Source organism: Hemitrygon akajei, chromosome 1 (assembly GCF_048418815.1).
Source record: "Hemitrygon akajei chromosome 1, sHemAka1.3, whole genome shotgun sequence".
NCBI classification, from domain to species: Eukaryota; Metazoa; Chordata; class Chondrichthyes; order Myliobatiformes; family Dasyatidae; genus Hemitrygon; species Hemitrygon akajei.
Genome location: NC_133124.1, coordinates 125,849,893 through 125,874,023, shown reverse-complemented (window position 1 = coordinate 125,874,023; position 24,131 = coordinate 125,849,893). Strand labels below are relative to the sequence as shown.

Here is a 24,131-nt window from a genome sequence, read left to right as displayed (position 1 = left end):
TGGGGAAGGGGGTGATGGGGAAGGGGGTGTGGGGGAAGGGGGTGTTGGGGAAGGGTGTGTGGGGGAAGGGGGTGTGGGGGAAGGGGGTGTGTGGGAAGGGGGTGTGGGGGAAGGGGGTGTGTGGGAAGGGGGTGTTGGGGAAGGGGGTGTTGGGGGTAGGGGGTGTGTGGGAAGGGGGTGTTGGGGAAGGGGGTGTGTGGAAAGGGGGTGTGTGGGAAGGGGGTGTTGGGGTAGGGGGTGTGTGGGAAGGGGGTGTGTGGGAAGGGGGTGTGTGGGAAGGGGTGTTGGGGAAGGGGGTGTTGGGGAAGGGGGTGTGTGGGAAGGGGGTGATGGGGAAGGGGGTGTGTGGGAAGGGGGTGTGGGGGAAGGGGGTGTTGGGGAAGGGGGTGTGGGGAAGGGGGTGTGTGGGAAGGGGGTGTTGGGGAAGGGGGTGTGTGGGAAGGGGGTGTTGGGGAAGGGGGTGTTGGGAAAGGGGGTGTGGGGGAAGTGGTGATGGGGAAGGGGGTGTTGGGGAAGGGGGTGTGTGGGAAGGGGGTGTTGGGGAAGGGGGTGTGTGGGAAGGGGGTGTTGGGGAAGGGGGTGTGTGGAAAGGGGGTGTGTGGAAAGGGGGTGTGTGGGAAGGGGGTGTTGGGGAAGGGGGTGTGGGGGAAGGGGGTGTGGGGGAAGGGGGAGTTGGGGAAGGGGGTGTGTGGGAAGGGGGTTTGTGGGAAGGGGGTGTTGGGGAAGGGGTGATGGGGAAGGGGGTGATGGGGAAGGGGGTGATGGGGAAGGGGGTGTTGGGGAAGGGGGTGTGTGGGAAGGGGGTGTTGGGGAAGGGGTGTGGGGGAAGGGGGTGTGGGGGAAGGGGGTGTGGGGGAAGGGGGTGTGTGGGAAGTGGGTGTTGGGGAAGGGGGTGTTGGGGAAGGGGGTGTTGGGGAAGGGGGTGTGGGGGAAGGGGGTGTGTGGGAAGTGGGTGTGTGGGAAGTGGGTGTGGGGGAAGGGGGTGTGGGGGAAGGGGGTGTTGGGGAAGGGGGTGTTGGGGAAGGGGGTGTTGGGGAAGGGGGTGTGTGGGAAGGGGGTGTGGGGGAAGGGGTGTGGGGGAAGGGGGTGTGTGGGAAGTGGGTGTTGGGGAAGGGGGTGCTGGGGAAGGGGTGATGGGGAAGGGGGTGTGTGGGAAGGGGGTGTTGGGGAAGGGGGTGCTGGGGAAGGGGTGATGGGGAAGGGGGTGTGTGGGAAGGGGGTGTTGGGGAAGGGGGTGTTGGGGAAGGGGGTGTGTGGGAAGGGGGTGTTGGGGAAGGGGGTGTGTGGGAAGGGGGTGTTGGGGAAGGGGGTGTGGGGGAAGGGGGTGTGTGGGAAGGGGGTGTGGGGGAAGGGGGTGTTGGGGAAGTGGGTGTTGGGGAAGGGGGTGTTGGGGAAGGGGGTGTTGGGGAAGGGGTGATGGGGAAGGGGTGATGGGGAAGGGGGGTGTGTGGGAAGGGGGTGTTGGGGAAGGGGTGTGTTGGGGAAGGGGGGTGTGTGGGAAGGGGGGTGTTGGGGAAGGGGGTGTGTGGGAAGGGGGGTGTTGGGGAAGGGGGTGTGGGGGAAGGGGGTGTGTGGGAAGGGGGTGTGGGGAAGGGGGTGTTGGGGAAGTGGGTGTTGGGGAAGGGGGTGTTGGGGAAGGGGGGTGTGTGGGAAGGGGGGTGTTGGGGAAGGGGGTGTTGGGGAAGGGGGTGTGGGGAAGGGGGTGTGGGGGAAGGGGGTGTTGGGGGAAGGGGGTGTGTGGGAAGTGGGTGTTGGGGAAGGGGCTGTGGTGGGAAGGGGGTGTGGGGGAAGTGGGTGTTGGGGAAGTGGGTGTTGGGGAAGGTGTGTTGGGGAAGGGGGTGATGGGGAAGGGGGTGTTGGGGAAGGGGGTGTGTTGGAAAGGGGGGTGTGTGGGAAGGGGGTGGGTGGAAGGGGGTGTTGGGGAAGGGGGTGTTGGGGAAGGGGGTGTGTGGGAAGGGGGTGTGTGGGAAGTGGGTGTTGGGGGAAGGGGGGTGTGTGGGAAGGGGGTGTTGGGGGAAGGGGGTGCTGGGGAAGGGGTGATGGGGAAGGGGGGTGTGTGGGAAGGGGGGTGTTGGGGAAGGGGGGTGTGTGGGAAGGGGGTGTGTGGGAAGTGGGTGTTGGGGAAGGGGTGTGGGGGAAGGGGGGTGTTGGGGAAGGGGGTGTGTGGGAAGTGGGTGTTGGGGAAGGGGGTGTGGGGGAAGGGGGTGTGGGGGAAGGGGGTGTTGGGGAAGGGGGTGTTGGGGAAGGGGGTGTGTGGGAAGGGGGTGTGGGGGAAGGGGTGTGGGGGAAGGGGGGTGTGTGGGAAGTGGGTGTTGGGGAAGGGGGTGCTGGGGAAGGGGTGATGGGGAAGGGGGTGTGTGGGAAGGGGGTGTTGGGGAAGGGGGTGCTGGGGAAGGGGTGATGGGGAAGGGGGTGTGTGGGAAGGGGGTGTTGGGGAAGGGGGTGTTGGGGAAGGGGGTGTGTGGGAAGGGGGTGTTGGGGAAGGGGGTTGTTGGGGAAGGGGGTGTGGGGGAAGGGGGTGTGTGGGAAGGGGGTGTGGGGGAAGGGGGTGTTGGGGAAGTGGGTGTTGGGGAAGGGGGTGTTGGGGAAGGGGGTGTTGGGGAAGGGTGATGGGGAAGGGGTGATGGGGAAGGGGGTGTGTGGGAAGGGGGTGTTGGGGAAGGGGGTGTTGGGGAAGGGGGTGTGTGGGAAGGGGGTGTTGGGGAAGGGGGTGTGTGGGAAGGGGGTGTTGGGGAAGGGGGTGTGGGGGAAGGGGGTGTGTGGGAAGGGGGTGTGTGGGAAGGGGGTGTGGGGGAAGGGGGTGTTGGGAAGTGGGTGTTGGGGAAGGGGGTGTTGGGGAAGGGGGTGTGTGGGAAGGGGGTGTTGGGGAAGGGGGTGTTGGAGAAGGGGGGTGTGGGGGAAGGGGGGTGTGGGGGAAGGGGGTGTGTGGGAAGTGGGTGTTGGGGAAGGGGCTGTGGTGGAAGGGGGTGTTGGGGAAGTGGGTGTTGGGGAAGTGGGTGTTGGGGAAGGGGTGTGTTGGGGAAGGGGGTGATGGGGAAGGGGGTTGTTGGGGAAGGGGGTGTGTGGAAAGGGGGTGTGTGGGAAGGGGGTGGGTGGAAGGGGGTGTTGGGGAAGGGGGTGTTGGGGAAGGGGGTGTGTGGGAAGGGGGTGTGTGGGAAGTGGGTGTTGGGGAAGGGGGTGTGTGGGAAGGGGGTGTTGGGGAAGGGGGGTGCTGGGGAAGGGGTGATGGGGAAGGGGGTGTGTGGGAAGGGGGTGTTGGGGAAGGGGGGTGTGTGGGAAGGGGGTGTGTGGGAAGTGGGTGTTGGGGAAGGGGGTGTGGGGGAAGGGGGTGTTGGGGAAGGGGGTGTTGGGGAAGGGGGTGTTGGGGAAGGGGGGTGTGGTTGATGATCATGCCGCCCTACTTTTCTTTCTTGGTTTCACGGCTACGCGGAGAACTGAAGAATTTCAAGAGCTGTATGCATTGATAATAAATGAACATCTGAACCGATGAAGATGATTAGCTGATTAGATATTTGCATTAACGAGCAAGCGTACAGGTGTACCTAATAAAGTGGCTACTGAGTGTAGTTTGAATACAGGAATCATTCAGGGTTATTCAGAATCTATTTCCATGTTCCACTCTGGTAAGGATTCCCCATAGTTCTGATTGCACTGGGACAGAATTTTGAGTCATCACAAATGATTTATTTAAAATAAATATTTGGTTATATTTCTTCATCTAGGATTCAATAATAGATGAAATAAAGATGTTACAAAAATCTGCTGTTAAGATTTTCCTCAGGTGGCAGCTTGTGTTGAGACAGGACTGGCACCAAGATGTCAGGGTCTAAAATATCATCAATTTTTAAAACCCATTCCACATCATTACCTCATCCAAATGAATTACTGATTGTTAACTGTAAATGTATGCAGCCTTAGAGAATACACTAATAAAAAATTTAAAACACACAGTTATCGATTAAGATCGACTTTCAGTTTGACAGCATGTCATGAGAAACGTAGCACTTAAAAATCTAATGATTTGGAAGTACATGGAATAAAAATCCCACTGACAGAAGTCCTTGCTGTCAGAGTAGAGTTTCAGGTGCCTTGACCGTTCATAGCCAAGATGGTCAGTGCAACCCCTGGTTTCAGATTACTTCTGTTTGGATCAATGTTTATCAAGCATCATTCATTCTACGGCATTACAAGGATAGTATGCAGAGAGCATAATTTGATACAAGCCAATGGCTACAGTGAAAATGTAGTCTTGACCATACTGAAGCACCAACAGTAAAATGAGGAGAATGAATTTGAATAGTTCTATTTCAGCTGATCTTTCTAGAAAGTACTTCACAAGTAGAAATAAAATGAAAGTGAGATAAATGAAAACAATATTTATTAATCATTTTTCTAATGAAAGCAAAGTTTATGGAATCAATAACGCAAACACGAGGAAATCTGCAGATGCTGGAAATTCAAGCAACACACACAAAATGCTGGTGGAACACAGCAGGCCAGGCAGCATCTATAGGAAGAAGTACAGTCGACGTTTCAGGTTGAGATCCTTCATCAGGAATCAATCTATGGAATCAATAGTGATTTCTCTAACTTTCTGTATTTTCTGCCTCCTCTCCCGCCTCTCTTTTTCAATTTCCCCTACTGGCTCCCCTCTCACCCCTTCTCTTCTCCTCATCTGCCCATCATCTTCCTCTGGTCCCTCCTCATCCTTCCCTTTCGCCCATGGTCCACTCTCCTCTCTAATCAGATCCCTTCTTCTTCAGCCTTTTAACCATTTCCACCTATTACCTCCCAGCTTCTTACTTCACCCCCTCTCCCATTGACCTACCTTCCCCATTACCTCGCCTCACCTATCACCTTCCAGCTGGTACTCCTTCCCCTCCCACCACCTTCTTATTCTGGTTTTTTACACCTTCCTTTTTGGTCCTGATGAACAGTCTCAGCCCAAACTGTCGACTGTTTATCCCCCTCCAGAGATGCTGCCTGACCTCCTACATTCCTCCAGCATTTTGTGTGTTGTTCTGATTTTCCAGCATCTGCAGAATCTCTTGAGTTATTAATCATTTTATCTGAGATGCAAGATGAATAATCAGATAAATATGGCACAAATACAAAGGGAAAACATCATTTTTTTCAAGATACCAGATTGTTCAATATCATTTTCAGTACACAAGTGTAAAGGAGGACAAAGTAATTGTTACTCCAGATCCGACACAGCACAAAAAACACAATAAGATAAAGAACACAATAATTAAAAACACAATAAATATAAATACATAAGATAGCTTATATAGTCGGTCCTTATCCGCGGGTTTCGCATGCGCGGATTCAACCAACCGCAGACGGGGAAAACCCGGTAGTTCTCTCTGGAGCACCCATTGCTTGAGCATTGCAAATAAGTCGGAACAAGTACATCCGGTATTATTTAGTGTCAGTTAGTCAAACGTTTGTCTTAGTTTATAGTACACTTAAGAAACGTATGTATTTCAATCATTAAACCACTGCATTGCTTAGTAATAATTGTAGCTTTCATCGGGGCAGGGCCTTTCACATGCTCCATTATTCTCACTTCATCCTTTAAAATTGTTCCCATCAGTGACCGACTGTAGCCTAACACTTTTCCAATGACTGATGGTGTTTCACCTCTTCCCAATCGCTTTATTATTTCCACTTTATTTTCAATTGTGATCGCTTTCCGTCAACAGAACAGAAACACTGTGGGCGGCAGGTCACAAGCTTCCCCGGGTCATAAGTCCACCCACACTGAGACAGGTTAAATAAAGGACTCGAGCATCCCCGTTTTTTGGTATCTGCGGGGGTGTCCCGGAACCAGTCCTCCGCAGATAAGGAGGGCCGACTTTATACATTGATTGTATGCTCCCTGGTGAGAAAGGGACAGACAGTCCATGAGCAGAGTGGGTGAGATCCTTCATGATGTTACTAGCCCTTGTCCGGCACCTTTCTGTATATATGTCCTTCATGGCGGTTGACTGGTGCCAGTGATGCGTTTGGCAGTCTTGACTACCCATTGTGGAGCCTTCTTGCCCGCCGCAATGCCGTGTTCATATCATGCAGTCATGCAGCATGTTAGGATACTCTCTACTGCACATCTATAGACTGAAATGAGTATAGATGTGCATAGTCCAGCTCTCTGCAACCTCCTCAGAAAGTAGAGGTGGTGGTGACCTTTCCTGATTGTGTAGAATGTGTTCTGGGACCACGTGAGGCTGTGCAAGATGTGCACTCCCAGGAGTTCCACTCCCAGATGGGTGCGATCAGTACGAGTTCTCCTGAAGTCCATAACCATATCTTCTGTCTTGCTGACATCGAGGAAGAGGATGCTTGCCTGGCACCAGGCCTCCAGCTCTTCCACCTCCTCTCCATAAGCCGCCTTGTCATTGCCGGTGATGAGCCCCACCATCGTTGTGTCATCATCGAAATAGACAGTATGATTACTTAAGCCACATTCACAGTTGTGTGTGAGCAAAGTGTACAGCAAAGAGTTCAGCACACAGCCCTGGGAGGCACCCATGTTGAGGATGATGGGGAGGGAGGACTATCCTGGTCAGCAGGTTAAGAAGTCCAACCCTGAGTTGAACAGTGGTGCACTTATACCAAGAAGTAGGAGCTTGTTCCCCAGGGTCTGTGGAACAACAGTGTTGAATGCTGAACTGAAATCCAGAAACAGTATTTGACACAAGTGTCCTTGTTTTCCAGGTGAGCCAGGGCCAGGTGCATGACTGATGCTCTGGCATCTGTCAAAGAGTGGTTCTGTCAGTAAGCATATTGGTGAGTGTCCAGTGTGGCAAGATATCTCGGTATGTGCCATTACCAGCTATTCAAAGCACTTCATGATGACTGGTGTCAGTACCGCTGGGCGGAGACACCAACAACAATCATCGCGTATTTATTTAATTTATTTATTCTGATCTCAATAAATTTATTTGTTTACTTTTCCTTTAACTTTATAGATTACCCTTATTTGTCACAGGTACATCAAAAGTTACAGTGATATTCATCGTTTACATCAAATCAAATCAGCGAGGTTTGTGCTAAGGGCAAAGGTTCTCACCCTTCTGGTACTAATATAGCATGCCCACAACTCACTAACATTAACCCCTTATGTCTTTGGAATGTGGGAGGACAGCAGAGCAACCAAAGGAAAACCACACCATCATGCAACCCAAGGAGACAACGGATAAACTCCTTATTGACAGCAGCAGAAATTGGACCCCGGTCCGCGATCGCATTAATCTGATGGGCTAACTACTATGCTACCGGGCCAACTTTAATTTCAATGTGCAAAGCAGGATTATAGGCTAAAGCACCTCCTGCATGTCTGAAGCACATCTTTTTTGCTGGGCTATTTTCTCTCTGAGGTGAATCTCATGTCATAAAATTACTTTGTCTACCCACCCATCCAGAGAATAACATTGAGTTACCTGTAAATGAAGTTATAATTATTGGGTGTGAATGTGGCTGCTCTTGCTCCATAAGCCAAATTTATAAATATCTCATCCCAACACCTCATAATGTGTGCTGCCATTTTAATTTAGAGATACAACACAGTGACAGGCCCTTCCTTCCAGCCCAATAAACCCACACCGTACAATTACACAAATTACACACACGTAACCAATTAACTTACAAACCCGTACGACTTTGGAAATGGAGGAACCCGAGCACCCAGAGGATGAAACCCACACAGTCACGGGGAGAACATACAAACTCCTTAACAGTGGCAAGAATTGAACCCGGGTCATGGGCATTGTAATATTGTTACACTACCTATAGGTTTTTTTATGAGACTCTTGGATAGGTACATGGAGCTTAGAGAAAGAGAATGCTATGTGGTCGGAAAACACTAGGCAGTTTCTAGGGTAGGGAAATTCTAGGCACAACATTGTGGACTGAAGGGCCTGTAATGTGCTGTAGATTTCTATGTTCTATGTACCGTGCCGCCCAATTTCAGTACATTTGTAGAGGGTCCAAAGGAGGCTCACTTAAATTATGCCGGGGATGAAAGGGTTAATGTATAAAGAGTGTCGGGTGGCTCTGGGCCTGTATTCACTGGAGTTCAGAAGAATGAGGGGGGATTTCATTGAAATCTATAAAATCTGAAAGCCCTAGATCGAGTGGAAGTGGAGATGATGTCTTCAATAGTGGGAGAGTCTAGGACTGGGAGGCATAGCCTCAACATTTAAGGATATTCCTTTAGAACAGAGATCAGGAGAAATTTCCTCAGCCAGAAGGTGGTGAAACTGTGGAATTCATTGTCACATTTGGCTGTGGAGGCCAAGTCATTGGGTCTATTTGAAGTGAAGGGTAATAGGTCCTTGTTCAGTAAGGACACCAAAAGTTATGAGGAGAAGGCAGGAGAATGGTGTGGAGAGGGAAAATAAATCAGCCGTGATGGAATGGTGGAGCAATGTCGACAGGCTGAATGGCCTAATTCTGCTTTGGTGCCTTATGATCTACAGGTGCTAGCCCTCCCTGGAAATCAAACACACCAATGAAATTACTATTAAGTGAAAAGGAAAATGTACTGTTTGTAATACCAAACATTAAATAAATCATATCATGGCATTTCAGGATACTCGATCAACAGAGGTGGGGTGATTGTCACACCAACAGGACACAGTACACCAAATCTGGGTTTCAAATTTCCAGCTTGCATTGAAAGAATTCTCAATAACATTGTGCCTTTCATGTTATTAGGATGTCTCAAAGCACTTATCTGACAATAAATTACTTTTGAATTGCAGTCAGGTATTGACTTTGCTTGAGACATGTAGCCCCACAGTGCTCTTATAAACAACACAGCCTAACTGATTGTATTGGTAATGGAGAACATTATTCTGAATGCCACAAAAGGATTTCTCATGTCTCCTTGAATTCTCAGGATATCAAACAGTATCCAAACAGTAGACCTTCTGACAATCCTCAGCATTGCAAGACCATAAGACCTTAAGTCAGTTCTGTCATTCCATCAGGGCTGACTTATCCCCCTCACTTCCATTCTGCTGCCATCTCCCCATAACCTTTGAAACCCTTACTAATCTAGAACCTATCAACTTTCACTTTAAATACACCCAACGACTTGGCCCCCACAGCCTTCTGTGGTAATAAATTCCACAAATTCATCACCCTCCAAAGAAATTCCTCCTCATCTTTGTTCTGAAGATACACAGAGGCTGTGGCATCTGGTTCTACACTCCCTTACTATAGGAAACATCCTCTCCATGTCTACTCTATCTTTCAATATATGACAGATTTCGATGAGATTCTTTCTCCCCCCCCACCCCCCCCACCCATCATTCTTCTAAACTCCAGCAAGTACAAGGCTGGAGCCATCAAACGCTCCTCATAAATTAACCCTTTCATTCCTGGAACCATTCTCATGAGCCTCTCAAGACCCTATCCAATGCCAGCACATCCTTTCTTTGATTACTGGCCCAAAACTGCTCACCATATTCCAAGAATGGTCCGACCAATGCCTTATTATGCCTCAATAATACTGTCCATCCTTGCTTATATGTTCTAGTCCTCTGAAAACGAATGTTAACCTCTGGTGAAGGCACTTGTGTCCATTCTGGGGCAGTTCACTCACCTTCGTCCCCACTGGACGCTCAGCTCTCAGCTGAGGCTCCGAGTGGCTGTCTACGTGGGACAGCCAGTACACTGCATCCACAAGTGGGATAAACCAGTTGAGGGTAACCGGGGGCCTCATGCCCCGGTGAGATAGGGACACGCCTGCGCTAGCATACAAAGTCAGCTCCGGTGGACTGTGGTGGACCCAGATCAACAGTGTGATCCAACGGCGGGGAAGGCGGTTCTGCAATGCTTCATGGAGAGCAGAAGGCATGACAAGGCACAGAAGAAGTCACGGTCAACCACTGCAACCAAGGAAGACTCCAGTTGTGACGACTACTCTGAACTCAGACTTCCTAGACTGAGAGAGCAGAACTGCCCAGTGCGATGGCTTTTCCGTTTAAATAACTCTCCTGCACAGTTGGCTGTCGTTGCCAGATGAGATAGAAAATCAATATATCAATTTCATGACATTCTAAATAAGTTTCTAATTTGGGCTCCTGCTTTTTCTCTTTTCTGTAGCATTAGTTACTGCAAGGTTGCATTTGTTTTAGAGGGTGTTGCTCTTGTGTTATGGCACTACGTTACAAGACGTTAAATAACTTTAACAGGTGAGTTGATGGTTTGTCCTTCACAGATATTCAATCGAGAAAGAGAGTTCTGTCGCTCTGCAGTTGATAGCGCATGCAAAGTCAACCAGAGTGACACTGACAGCTACGTCTGCTGTAGAAGACATCAATGAAATGTAATATGTCCCTGGGGTGCAGCTCCATACTAATCCCTCTCTACAATGATATCACTTCACCGAGAAATAAACTGGAAGAACACAAAGCTCAGCTGAGGTCATAAACTAAACACGTTTTGTAAAACCAACAAGGACAAATTTCAACAGGCACTCACTTCATGAAAGGTTACTTGACAAATCTGCCCCCTAATCCTGACTGTGTGGAGGAGAGGGGGAAGATGAGCCAGTGGAAATCGGAGTCAACCGTTCCATGGTAACAATATATCAAGAAATTGATATATTGGGATAAATTAAAATTAATTCCACAACCCCAATCACTCCATCAAGAAGTCTCAAATGGTGATAAGGAGGCATACAGGAATGAGATACAGTGCCTATAAAAAGTATTCTCCCCTCCCCCCCACAAGTTTGCATGTATTATTGTTGTACAACATTGAATCACTGGATTTAATTTGGCTCTTTTGACACTGATCAACAGAAAAAGACTCTTTCATGTCAAAGTTGAAACAGATCTCTAGAAAGTGATCTAAATTAATTACAAATATAAAACACAAAATACCTGATTAAATAAGTATTCACCTCCCTTTAATATGACATACTAAATCATCACTGGTGCAGCCAATTGGTTTTAGAAGTCACATAATTAGTTAAATGGAGATCACCTGTGCACAGGCAAGGTATTTCAATAGATTGTAGTAAAAATACACCTGTATCTGGAAGATCCAACTGCTGGTGAGTCAGTATCCGGGCAAAAACTACACCATGAAGACTGAAGAACAAGCAATTCTGAGAAAAGGTTATTCAAAAGTACAAGTCAGAAGATGGATACAAGAACGTGTCCAAGTCACTGAATATCTCTTGAAGTACAGTTAAGTCAATAATCAGGAAATGGAAAGGATATGACACAACTGTAAATCTGCCTAGAGTGAGCTGCCCTCAAAAACCGAGTGACCATATAAGAAGGGGACTAGTGAGGGAGGCCACCAAGAAACCTAAGACAGTTCTGTAGGAGTTACAAGCTTCAGTGGTTGAGATGGAAAGACTGTGCATACAACTGTTGCCTGGGTGATTCACCAGTCACAGCTTTATGGGAGAGTGGCAAAGAGAAAGCCACTGTTGGGGGGAGAAAAACTCCAATGAAATCTTGGCTAGAGTTTGCCTGAAGGCATGTGGGAGACTTTGAAGTCAGCTGGAAGAAGGTTCTATGATCTGATGAAACCAAAATTGAACTTTTTGGCCATTAGACTTAACACTATGTTTGGCATAAGCCAAACACTGCACATCATCAAACACACACCATCCCTACTGTGAAGCATGGTGGTGGCTGCATCAGACTGCGGGGCTGCTTCACTGCAGCAGGCCCTGGAAGGTTTGTGAAGGGAGAACATAAAATGAATGCAGCAAAATACTGGGAAATCCTGGAGGGGAAACCTGATGCAGTGTGCAAGAGAACTGTGACTTGAGAAGAGTTGTTTTCCAAGACAATGACTGCAAGCGTAAGGACAAAGCTACACAGAAGCTTTAAAAATAACATAGTTAATATCCTGGAGTGGCCAAGTCAGAGTCCAGGCCTCAATCCAGTTGAAAGTTTGTGGCTGGACTTGGGAAAAGGCTGTTCACTCATGATCCCCATTCAATCTGACAGAGCTTGAACAGTTTTGTAAAGAAGAATAGAGAAAAATTGCAGTGTCCAGATGTGCAAAGCTGATAAGACCTATCCACACAGACTCTAGGCTGTAATTGATGCTAAAGGTGCATCTACTACATACTGACTTGAAGGGGGTGAGTAATTATGCAATCAATTATTTTGTGCTTGATAATTGTAATAAATTTAGTCCAATTTGTAGAAATCTGTTTACTCTTTGACACAAAAGAGTTGTTTCTGTTGATCAGGGTCAAAAAAGCCAAAACTAAATCTACCGTGATTCAATGCTGTAAAACAATAAAACATGAAAACTTCCAAAGGGGGTGAACTGTGTATCAGCTGGTAGAGTGGTGTCAGAACAACAATATCCAAGATATGAGATTCAAGTTTATTTATCATGTATACATTGAAATATATAGTGAAATGTGTTTAAATTAACAACCAACACACACAAGGATGTCAGACATTCTGGCACCAACATAGTATGCCAAACAGAGCACGATTGTAGACTTCAGGAAGGAGAATTAAAGTAAAATTGGATAGGTATATGGACAGGAAAGGAATGGAGGGTTATGGGTTGAGTGCGGGCCAGTGGGACTAGGTGAGTGTAAGCGTCGGCACGGGCTAGAAGGGCTGAGGTGGCCGGTTTCTGTGCTGTAATGGTTATATGAGAAGTCAAGGGAAAGGAAAAGCAGTTTCAAGTTCTTGGTGTCAACATCTATGAAGATCTATCCTGGGCCCACATCTCCCAAGACCTGTCCTCCTCTCATTATCAGCATCAGGGAGTTGGGAACAGGAACCTGAAGAGACACGCTCAACGCTTATCCCCTCTGCCACCAGATTTCGGGACAGTCAGTGAATACTACCTCACTATTTTTCCTCTTTGTGTATATAGTGCAAAATAGAGGAAATGTACATTATATCTGAGTTACCACCCCATCTGGCACCAACAACTGTTCCACGTTCCGTCACTTCGATCACATTTCTTTCCCATTCTGCTGCTGGGCTGAATAACAACTGAACCTCTTGACCATGTCTGCAGGTATATAAGTGGACCTAACAAAGTGGCTTATTCTGTACACAGCTATATTTCCTATTGTCCTTTATAGCATCTTTTATGTAATACACTGTACCGTTGCCGCAAGACAACAAATTTCATAAACTTAATTCTGATTCTGAATCTGAAAAACTGGTGGATTTGAGCCCGGTGTTGTTAGTGTTCGTAAGTTTCAAATATGACCCTAACCCACTCACTGGTGGTTTTTACAGGATGGAGAGGTAGGAGGGGGAGAGAAACATATTTTAATTCATAACCCTTATCCAGTCCCAATCTGATTAGTACACATTGACAAATAACTGAGCCCTTGATCACATTTCAACAAGTTTTATTTGTGTGCATTAATTTTTTAACAAGCTCACCAAAAAGTTTTTTTTCTCTCTAAAGGCAGTGGGGAGGGAAGAAAAACTGGATGATTCAGCTACCATGTCAGCCTCCTTCCAGTGGCACTGCTCGACATACTTCCCACTACAGGCAGAGCACTGCTGCACAGAACAGGCTATCCGGCCTATCTACAAACGTAGTCCATCGTGAACTATTATTCTGGCTAGTTCCATTGACCTGCACCTGGCCCAAAGCCCTCCATACACCTCTCATCTATGTACTTGTCCTAACTTCTCTTAAACGTTGAAATCAAACCCAAATCTACCACTTCTGCTGGTGGCTCATTCCACACTCTCACCGCCTTCTCAGTGAAGATGTTCCGCATCAGTTTTCCCATAAGCATTCCACCTTTCACCCTCAACCCATGACCTTCTCTCTCTAGTCTCACGTAAGCTCAATGAAAAATGCCTGCCCATAACTCCCTCATAATTTTGTATACCTCTATCAAATCTCCCCCTCATTCTCCTATGCTCCAGGGAATAAAATTCTAACCCATCAACCTTTCCCTATAATTTGCATATTACCTGTCTCTCAGCTCAGATGGGAGGGCAACACAATGATGAGGCTAACAGGAAGGCAATTCCAGAAGATGGTCGGTGGAGCTTTTCCACTGACATTCCCTGCAAGTCTCTCCAACTGATGGAAAATACTTGTAGTGTTCTCGCTCAGGTGTAAGGGAACGCTGAACTAAACACCGAGATAAACCGTTGTCAATGAAAACAGGATCACAGTAAGATTAACCGTTTACTGTTCACTCTTCCACATTAACGTATGGTGAAAACTGTTGACAAAACAATACAAGATTTGTACAGTATTTGTTTCCTTCTTGATGTCGCATTTACATCGTAAATACTTGCAAAAGTAAACTACAACAACTACATTACATTAAAATGCAGCATACAGTCAGAATCTACTTACGCCATTGACTGCTTTAAATACACTTCAACACAAACTATCCGCAACTCTTTAACTAACGAAAACATAAACCTTATCGACCGTCGTTACTTTTAACAGAATCAGCATTAACATTTTAATTCCACATATCGATTATCTCATGAACTTACGGCGTTGCTTCACTATGTTTCTAATGCGTAGAAGACAACTTTTCTTGCACTGATCTCGCACATGTGAGCCCCCTCCTTCCCGTTTCTCCAAACCGGTATTTTCCCACAAGACGCGGCGAAACCGAATGTGACGTCATTGCATGCCGCGATATATCACAGACAACGAATTTACTTTAAACAATCCTAACTTCAACTAAAAAATGCTAACAAACAAATTACTAAAGCAAAAATATTATAAACTAAACAAATGCCATAAAGGCAACACAATACTACTTGATAAGCAGTGATAGATTTTATTCATGTTTGCAGAGGATATATTGACACAAAATAGTTCTGTTAATCTTTTTCATGCAGGGAGGGGGCAGGTTTTCTTTCAACAATTTTCATGGTTTTTTCTGTACTTTATGGCTATCTGGAGATGACAAACCTCAAAGTTATATTCCGCATACATACTTCAATTTAAAAAAATGAAACTTTGAATGTTTGATCAAAAGTATTTCACTGTATGTTTCAATGTACATGTGACAGATAAAGCTAGTCTCTTTCTTTCTCAGCAATTCAGGGAGTGCATGCACATTCACATGTAATATATTGGCTGAAGAGGTAACTCGAGCCATATGGTGTGCACTGTTCCACAGTAAACATGCTCAGGATCGTTGCCTGCAGGTTTCCCACAAAGACCATGACATGATAGGTAATGTGGGGACACAGGAGCCAGAGCCATGGCTCTAAGCAAATGGCGTTTAATCACTGCCCCCATCGTCCTCTCAGTCAAAACCCATATGCTGTCAGGAATGTGATCTGAGTCTGCCTTTGTACAAGAAGTGAAGCTACCATGCATTACAACAGACAGACCAGATCTATTAGAAGGAAAAGGTTTGGGGAATTAAATCTAGACTGAATGAATACACTCCATCTGAGCACTTTGCAAACAGTTCTTTATAAGCTTTTAGAGCATATTGGAAGTACATTTAAAGATTTGTTACACAACAAAATATAATTGAAATGCATTGACTACAATCATGTGCGTTGAAGGCTCAAGCGGACAAGCAGAGAAAATTCAAAACATCACAAACTGTTTCTCGTCAATTTTGCATCCAATGATTATGTATTAGACCATAAGACATAGGAGCAGAGTTTATAGATTCACCACTTTCTGGCAAAAGAAATTCCGCCTCATCTGTTCTAAAGGGACATGCTTTTATTTTGAGGCTGTGCCCTCTGGTCCTAGATTCCCCCACTAAAGGATATATTCTTTCCACATCTACTCTATCTAGGCCTTTCAATATTTGATAGACTTTAATTCTTTCTTCAGATCCCCTGCCTCCTCAACTCCACTTACCACTCCACCTATGTTTGTATCATCTGCAAACTTGGCCACAAAGCCATTGATTCCATCATCCAGATCATTAACATATGACGTGAACAGGAGTTCCCAACACCAAATCCTACAGAACACCACTAGTCAACAATATCCAAGCAGAAGAGGCCCTCTTTATTCTCACTCTTTGCCTCCTGCAAGTCAGTTAATCTTCTGCCCATGCTAATAATCTTCAAGTAATGCCATGGGTTTTTATCTTGTTTAGCAGCCTGTGTAGTACCTTGTCAAAGGTTTTCTGAAAATCCAAGTAAACAATATCCTCTGACTCTTCTTTGTCTATCCTGCCTGTTATTTCCTCAAAGAAATCCAACTAATTTGTTAGACAAGATTTCCCCTTAAGGAAATCATGCTGACTTGGGCTGAGTTGAGTGTGTGCCTCCAAGTGTCACAAAATCACATACTTAGTAATGGAATTTAACATCTTGCCAATCATTGGGGTCAAGTTAACCGGCAGTAACTTCCTGTCCTATGTCACCTTCCCTTCCCGAAGAGTGAACTGATTACCTGATTAAGGCAACTGTCATGCCCAAAGGAATCAAGACATTTGACTAACCCAAAATAAAACTTTTTTTGAGATAATGCGTGGAATAGGCCCTTTTGACCCTTCAAACCACACCACCCGGCAATTTCCCCAATTTAATCTGAGCCTAATCACAGGACAAATTATAATGATCAATTAATCTACCAAATGGTACATCCTGGAGGAAACCAAAACACCTGGCAGAAACCCATGTGGTCACAGGCAGCAGCAGGAATTGAACCTGGGTCGCTGTACCGTGAAGTGTTGTGCTGACCACTACGCTGCCGTGCCACACGTGAAGGATAAGCAATGCCTACTGATAAGTGTAAAATTTGTATACTGAATTAGCAAGACCAAGATACTTATCTAGGTGGGCCTGTCCCATTCATTTGTACAATGAAGCCCAGATAAAGAAAGCCAGCACTGTCTAACCAAAAACCCCATGTACCTTTATTAACAAGCTGCCTTGGCGCATGAGGTCATTATCCAAAATGTTCTACGCTACCATGGACAAGATGCTTATAGGTGGTCCAAAGCTATTGATTCAACCGAGACGATGCTGCAACTGCAACTGCCAAGCATGAAAAAGATATTGATTATTGTTTATTGATTACTGCTCAGTGTTCAATACCATCAGTATTAATCAACAAGCTCCAAGACCTGGACCTCTGTATCTCCCTCTGCAGCAGGAATCCTTGACTTCCTCACTGGGAGGCCACAGTCCATGCAAATCAGAAATAGCACTTCCTTGTTGAAAATCAATACTGGTGCAACTCAAGAATAAGTGCGTAACCCTCTGTTCTACTCTATCTGCACCCATGACTATGTGGCTAGGCACAGCTCAAACACCATCTATAAATAAGACAATGACACAACTATGGTTGGCAGAATTTGAGATGGTGACGAGGAGGTGCACAGGAGTGAGATAGATCAGCTGGTTGAACAGTGTTACAACAACAGTCTTGCACTCAGTGTCAGTAAGACTAAGGAACTGATTGTGGACTTGAGAAAGGGCAAGTCAAGGGAACATACGCCAGTCCTCATCGATGGATCAGCAGTGGAAAAAGGTGAGCAGTTCCAAGTTCCTGGGTGTCTACAACTCTGTAGATCCAGCCTGTGCCCAATATAGGCATGTCAGTGGCTGTATTTCGTTAGGAGTTTGAGGAGATTTGATATGTCACCAAAGGCTAGCAAATTTGTACAGATGTATCATGGGGAGCATTCAAACGGGTTGCATCACCGTCTGGAATGGAGGGGCCACTACACGGGATTGAAAAAAGCTGCAGAAAGGTGCAAGGTCAGCGAGCTCCATCATGGCACTAGCCACCCCAGCAACAAGGACATCTTCAAAGGGCAATGCCTCAAAAAGGCAGCATCCATCATTAATGAAAACCATCACTCAAGACATGCCCTCTTCTCATTCCTACCATCAGGGAGAAGATGCAGGAACCTGAAGACGCACACTCAATATTTTAGGAACAGCATTTTACCCTCTGCCACCAGATTTCTGAAGGGATAATGAACTCATGTACACCACCTCACTATTTTTTGCTCTTTTTGTCTACTTAAATTTACTGTATATATTTCTTATTGTAATTTATGGTTTTTTTTTAAATATGTAGTGCGAAGTACTGCCACTGCAAAACAACAGATTTCACAACATATGCCAGTGATATTAAACCTGATTCTGATATATCCTGAGAGCATCAGTGATACTTGGGAGACATTAAGCTCTGAAGGAGCAACTGACTCTCCACAAAAAGTGCAACAAAAGGACTACAAAAAGTAGTGGAAACAGCCCAGTCCATCACAGGTAAAGCACATCTACACAAGGTGCTGCCGCAGGAAAGCAGCATCCGCCAGCAGGGATGCCTATCACCCAGGCCGAGCTCTCCTCTTGCTGCTCCCATCAGGAAGAAGGTACAGGAGCCTCAGGACTCAAACCGCCATGTTCTGGAACAGATATTACTCCTCAACCATCAGACTCTTGAACTAGACAAGATAACTTCACTCACCCCAACACTGAACTGTTACACAACCTATAGACTCACTTTCTAGGACTCTACAACTCATATTCATGATATTTATTGCTTATTTATTGTTTTCTTTTGTATTTCCATAGTTTGGCTTTTACACGTTGGTTGTTTGTCCTGTTGGGTGTGGTCTTTTATTGATTTCATTGTGTTTCTCAGATTACTGAGAATTGCCACTGTAAAACAAATCTTTCACCATTGTATACAGCGACGTATATGTACTTTGATAATAAAGTTACTTTGAAAAGGAAGTGGTTTATTTAAGCCTGAAAGTGAACACAACAGTGAGTTTTGAACCAATTAAGGGAAAAATGGAAGTTATTGTCAACGCTCGAAAATCTGAGAAGATTACCAAGCTCTAAGCTTTCCTGAAAGGCCTTCAACTGGAAACATCAAACCTGCCTCAGTTTGTACAGATGGAGCCTGATCTGCTGAGAGGTTTCAGCACTTTGTTTTTAATACACTTCTTTGAAAACTTAAGAAAAGCTAAGCCAAAGTTACTACCCAAAATTTCAATTCTTACATATTAATATTCTAAAATATATGGATTTTAAGTGTTTTTACAAGTTATTTATGCAGATAACATCTTAATTTTGTACTTTTGTTCCAATTGTATATTTTGTACCAATCCATATAATTTTATTACATAAAAGTATTAGCAAAATGTTCTTTGTTTCCTGCTTGTGAGACTTCCTCAACCTGATTGATAGCTCCGCCAGCATTTTTTTAATATAAAGATTAGCTTTATTTGTCACATGTATATAGAAATATACAGTGAAATGCGTTGTATGCATCAAATCAAATCAATGAGGATTGTGCTGGGGAGCCAGTAAGTGGTGGGTAGAGAGGAAAGAGTACAGTGATATGTGAAGGGAAAGATGGGTGGAGGGAGGGAAGATGAGGTGAGAAGCTGTGAAGTGATAGGTGGAAAAGGTAAAGGGTTGAAGAAGGAGGAATCTGATAGGAGTGCAGAGTGGACCATGGAAATAAGGGAAGGAGGAGAGGCAACAGAGAGGGGTGATAGGCAGGTAAGGAAAAGAGAAGAGATAAGAGGGGAGCCAGAACGGGAACTGTCTGCTTCACAGAGGGGGGATAACTGGCCAAATTTCTTTGGGGAATTCCATACGTACAGAAAACACTCCATAAATGAGAATTCAATCATTTACAAGGGCAGGATATTCAATACCATTTGCAAAGGCAATATTTTCAACTTTCACAAGCATGTCAACTAGCTGTGTGGTTGCATTGCCTTTATTAGAGGCCAGGAGCAAAGTAATGCAATAGGAAACACATCAATTACATGTTCTCAGTACACACTAACATCTTCCAACACCCCTGTAGCATGCATTACAAGTCCTCGGAGAAAGTTGTGATGTTGTTCAGCAGGCGGCACGCCATGTTTCCGACAGATGCACAAATTGCTCTAACTGGACATCACTTAACCAGATGTTGAGCTCTATTCTGCTTCATTTTCTCTGTTCTCTGTGTGAGGTATTTTATATTACAGAGGCATTTAAAATATTCATAAAACAAACTAGTAGCCTTTCAACTAAAGGTACTGTATCATCAAGTCAATCCCAACATCATCCCATTCCCATGCAGTATTTTTGTAAAAGACAGGAACAGAATTAGACCATTCAGCCCATTGAATCTGCTCCCCCATTCAATCTTAGTTAATTTATTTTTCCTCTCAACCCATTCTCCTGCCTTCAGTCTGTAAACTTTCACGCCCTTAATAATCGTAAGACCATAAAATATAACAGCAGCATTAGGGTATTTAACCCATCGAGTCTGTTCTGCCCATTGATCCTGGCTGATTTATTATCCCTCTGAAACGATTTTTCCTGCCTTCTCCCTGTATCCTTTGGCACCCTTATGATGAAGCATCTATCAGCCTCCGTTTTAAATATACCCAACAACATGGCCTACACAGCCATCCACAGCAATCAGTTCCACAGACCCACCCCTTAGACTAGGAAATTCCCATGAGAACCCCTAAAATTTTCCACATAGGTATTTTCCCTTCATTACTCATCCACAGATTATAACTGTGTGTACTCTATGGTAACCATTTTAAGTCCATTATCCACCAATACATGCCGTTCCTACCTTATTTTTCTCAAATAGTTCAATCTGCATAGCTTTGAAGTCTGAATCATTTAAATTTGTGGTTTGTTGACTTCTCTTTGCCAGCAGTTTCTCCAGCTCGTCAATATGGGCTTTTAATTTTTTGTTGTCCCTTTCCAAACCCAGCTTCTCCGTCTCCAGCCGCTCTCTCTTCCCCCACTCCGCAGTGTTCTCAACCTGAAGTCTTTCCAACTGCGAACAAAAAGAGCACAATTTCAATCACTGATCAGAGCACTGAGAAAGCTTTTCACTTTTACTGGGTACAGCCAGTTCATCACAGGGAAAGCTCTCCCTACTACTGAACACATCTATAAAGAATGCTGCCGCTAGAAACCAGCGACCATCATCAAGGAGACACAGGATACTTGGGCGCCACACCACCAGGTTCAGGGCAGCTTTTAGCCTCCAACCATCCAGCTCCTGAATCAGCGTGGAAAATCATGGTCTCAGTTTGTGTGTATTAATTAATTGGTCGGTTGATTGATTGTCATTGATTTTATTTACTTTTTTGTATTTGCACAGTTTGATGTGATAAGTGGAAGGTAGAGGGCTGAAGAATAAGGCATCCGATAGGTGAGGAGGAGGGACAGCAGATAGGGTGATAGGCAGGTGAGGAGAGGGACAGCTGACATTTCAGTCCTGATGAAGGGTCTCAGCACAAGACACTCATTCTTTATTTCCCCTAAAACAGAATTTTGCCTGTGTTACTCTGGAGTCCCCTCTATTGATGCGGTCTAAGCTGCTGAGTTCCTCCAGCATTTTGTGTGTGACCCTCCTCTTTCTCCTCTTTTGAGCCAATGCTCAATAAAAGTCAGCAGCCCATCTATAACTCACCCAGAATCAATAATTTAGTGTATGGTGTTAAGGAACTGCCTTCATCAGGTTATCCTTAGCTCAACGTTAGGACACTGGGATAAACTAATGATCCAGTGTTCGACTAAAAAGATAGTTATCTAGGCTGGTGGAGTTAACAATCTACAGTAAATGTCTCTTTGCCTGATAAATTACCTGCTTGGAAGTGACCCTCACTAACTGGCTTAGCTTCACGTCAGACAGAAAGGAGTTTGCTTTAATATGCAGGCACAAATGGGGAGGATTAACACAATTTGCTTTTACAGATTACAACCATGAGGGAGCAGAAGGGTATCTGATCTCTGGAGCTCTAATCTTGAGCCAGAAAGTCCATTCAAGGATTTACCCATTCCACAGATAGACTAAATGCAAGCAGGCTTTTTCCACTAAGGTTGGGTAAAACTAGAGCTACAGGTCATAGGATAAAAGGATAAAAGGTGAAATATTTGAGGAGGAGCTCAAACTTTGCCAGCTTCTTAATGCGCTCTAGCCTCCCCAGCATGACATTTTCAAAAGGCAATGCCTCAAAAAAATGACATCCATCATTAAGGATCCTTATCCTCCCTGACGCACCCTCTTCTCATTGCTACCACCGAGGAGAAGGTACAGGCACCTGAAGACATCCACTCAAGCCTTCCCCTCCGCCATCAGATTTCTGAATGGACAAATGAACCCATCAACACTTCCTCAGGATTTCTCCTCTCTTGTCGCACTACTTAATTAATTTTCTTTTTTTTTTCTATAGTACATACTGCTGATTGTAAATTACAGTTTTTATTATTACATATTATAATGTATTGCTGTCGAAAAAACAACGAATTTCAAAACATATCCCCAGTAATATTAAACCTGATTCTCTCAAACGGTGGTACGAGTGTGGAGCAAACTGCCATGGATAGGTACATGGATGTGAGAGGTGCGGAGGGGCTTCAGTCCAAGTGGAACCATAGGGGATAAGATGGAGTAACAATTGAGCACGGACTATATGAACCAATCTATGTGCTGCAGTGCTCAATGTCACTAACGGTAGAAAACCCATCCATAACCAGTAACCTAGTGAACTTGGTGAGGGAATTTGATCTTTGGTGGAAGCCTGCAGCTATGGTAGTAACCAGTGCCTGAAACCCACAGCTGTCCTTGATTACCTTCAGCTGCTGGGGTTCCTCAGCTCTGTAAACTTGCAGACTAGACTGAGATTAGAGATGCTAGCCTCACTAAAATAGTTCAAGGGTACTCGCACATCCTGGGCACCAGTCAGAATTTTTGCTTTGTCTTCACAGTCTAGAAGTAAGTCCTCTGGCCCAACTAGATAATCTCTGTATTTATACCTTACACAGGGCTTCTTTTGTCCTGTTTCTTGTAATTTATTGAAATATATTTCTACTTTTGTCCTTCTAATAAGATTAACTTTATTTCTCATATGTGCATCAAAACATACAGTGAAATGCATCAAATCATATCGGCAAGGACTGTGCTGGGGACAGCCTAAAAGTGTCACCCTGCTTCTGAAGCCAACGTAACATGCCCACGACTCACCAGTCCTAAGCCTAGATCTTTCCGAGCACCTAGAGGAAACCCACCCAGTCACAGAGAGAACATGCAAATTCTTTAGAGACTGCAGCAGGAAATGAACCCTGGTCAGTGATCGCTGGCACTGTACTAGCATTATGCTACCGTGCTGTCCTAGGGAGTTGATTTTGCTTTTCCTTCAGAAATTCTTCTAGCTAATAATATCAGAAGTAAAATCTCGTGCTAAAAAGTGAATTTCATCCAATCTACTACCAACAAAGTCTTACTTTTAACTACAGGAAGGATGTAGAAGCTATAGAAAGGGTGCAGAGGAGATTTACAAGGATGTAGTCTGGATCCGGCAGCATGCCTTATGAGAATAGGTTGAGTGAACTCGGCCTTTTCTCCTTGGAGCGACAGAGGATGAGAGGTGACCTGATAGAGGTGTATAAGAAAATGAGAGGCAGTGATCATGTGGATAGTCAGAGGCTTTTTTCCCAGGGCTGAAATGGCTAACACAAGAGGGCACAGTTTTAAGGTGCTTGGAAGCAGGTACAGAGGAGATGTCAGGGATAAGTTTCTTTATGCAGAGAGTGGTGAGTGTGTGGAATGGGCTGCAGGTAACGGTGGTGGAGGCGGATATGATAGGGTCCTTTAAGAGGCTCCTGGACAGGTACATAGAGCTTAGAAAAATAGAGGGCTATGGGTAACCCTGGGTAATTTCATAAGTAAGTACGTTTGGCACAGCATTGTGGGCCAAAAGGCCTGTATTGTGCTGTAGGTTTTCTATGTTTCTAAAAGCCCATCACCTGTCCATTTGGCATGGAAACACCAATGCTCAGGAATAGAAAAGTCTGTAACCAGTGTTGAATAGAGCCTAGTTCATCACAGGTAAAGTCCTTCCAACCAGTGAGCACATCTACATGGAGTGCTGCCACAGGAAAGCAGCATCCATCATCACAAACACCCACCATCCAGGCCATGCTCTCTTCTCACTACCTCCATTGGGGCAATGGGTACTAGTCCTTAGGTCCAACATCACCAAGTTCAGTAACAGTTATTACTCTTCAGCTATCAGGCTCCTGAACCAGTGTGGATAACTTCACTCACCTCAGCTCTGCACCGATTCCACAACCTATGGACTCCCTTTCAAAGACTCTACACCTTGTGTTATCAGATTATTTATTTACTTTATTTTTACTATTTGCACAATTTGTCATCTT

The 24,131-nt window shown here is 45.5% G+C and overlaps 1 protein-coding gene across 4 annotated transcripts in view; it reads right to left on the bottom strand.

The window, feature by feature from the left end:
* LOC140730756 (coiled-coil domain-containing protein 102A-like) overlaps positions 1 to 24,131 on the bottom strand; it is a 451,176-nt gene that overhangs the window by 212,177 nt on the left and 214,868 nt on the right. For all 4 annotated transcript variants that reach the window (XM_073051621.1, XM_073051629.1, XM_073051639.1 and 1 more), the window contains exon 6: positions 20,530 to 20,739. In XM_073051621.1, coding sequence (XP_072907722.1) covers positions 20,530 to 20,739 — 210 coding nt within the window. The remainder of the gene's footprint in view (positions 1 to 20,529; positions 20,740 to 24,131) is intronic.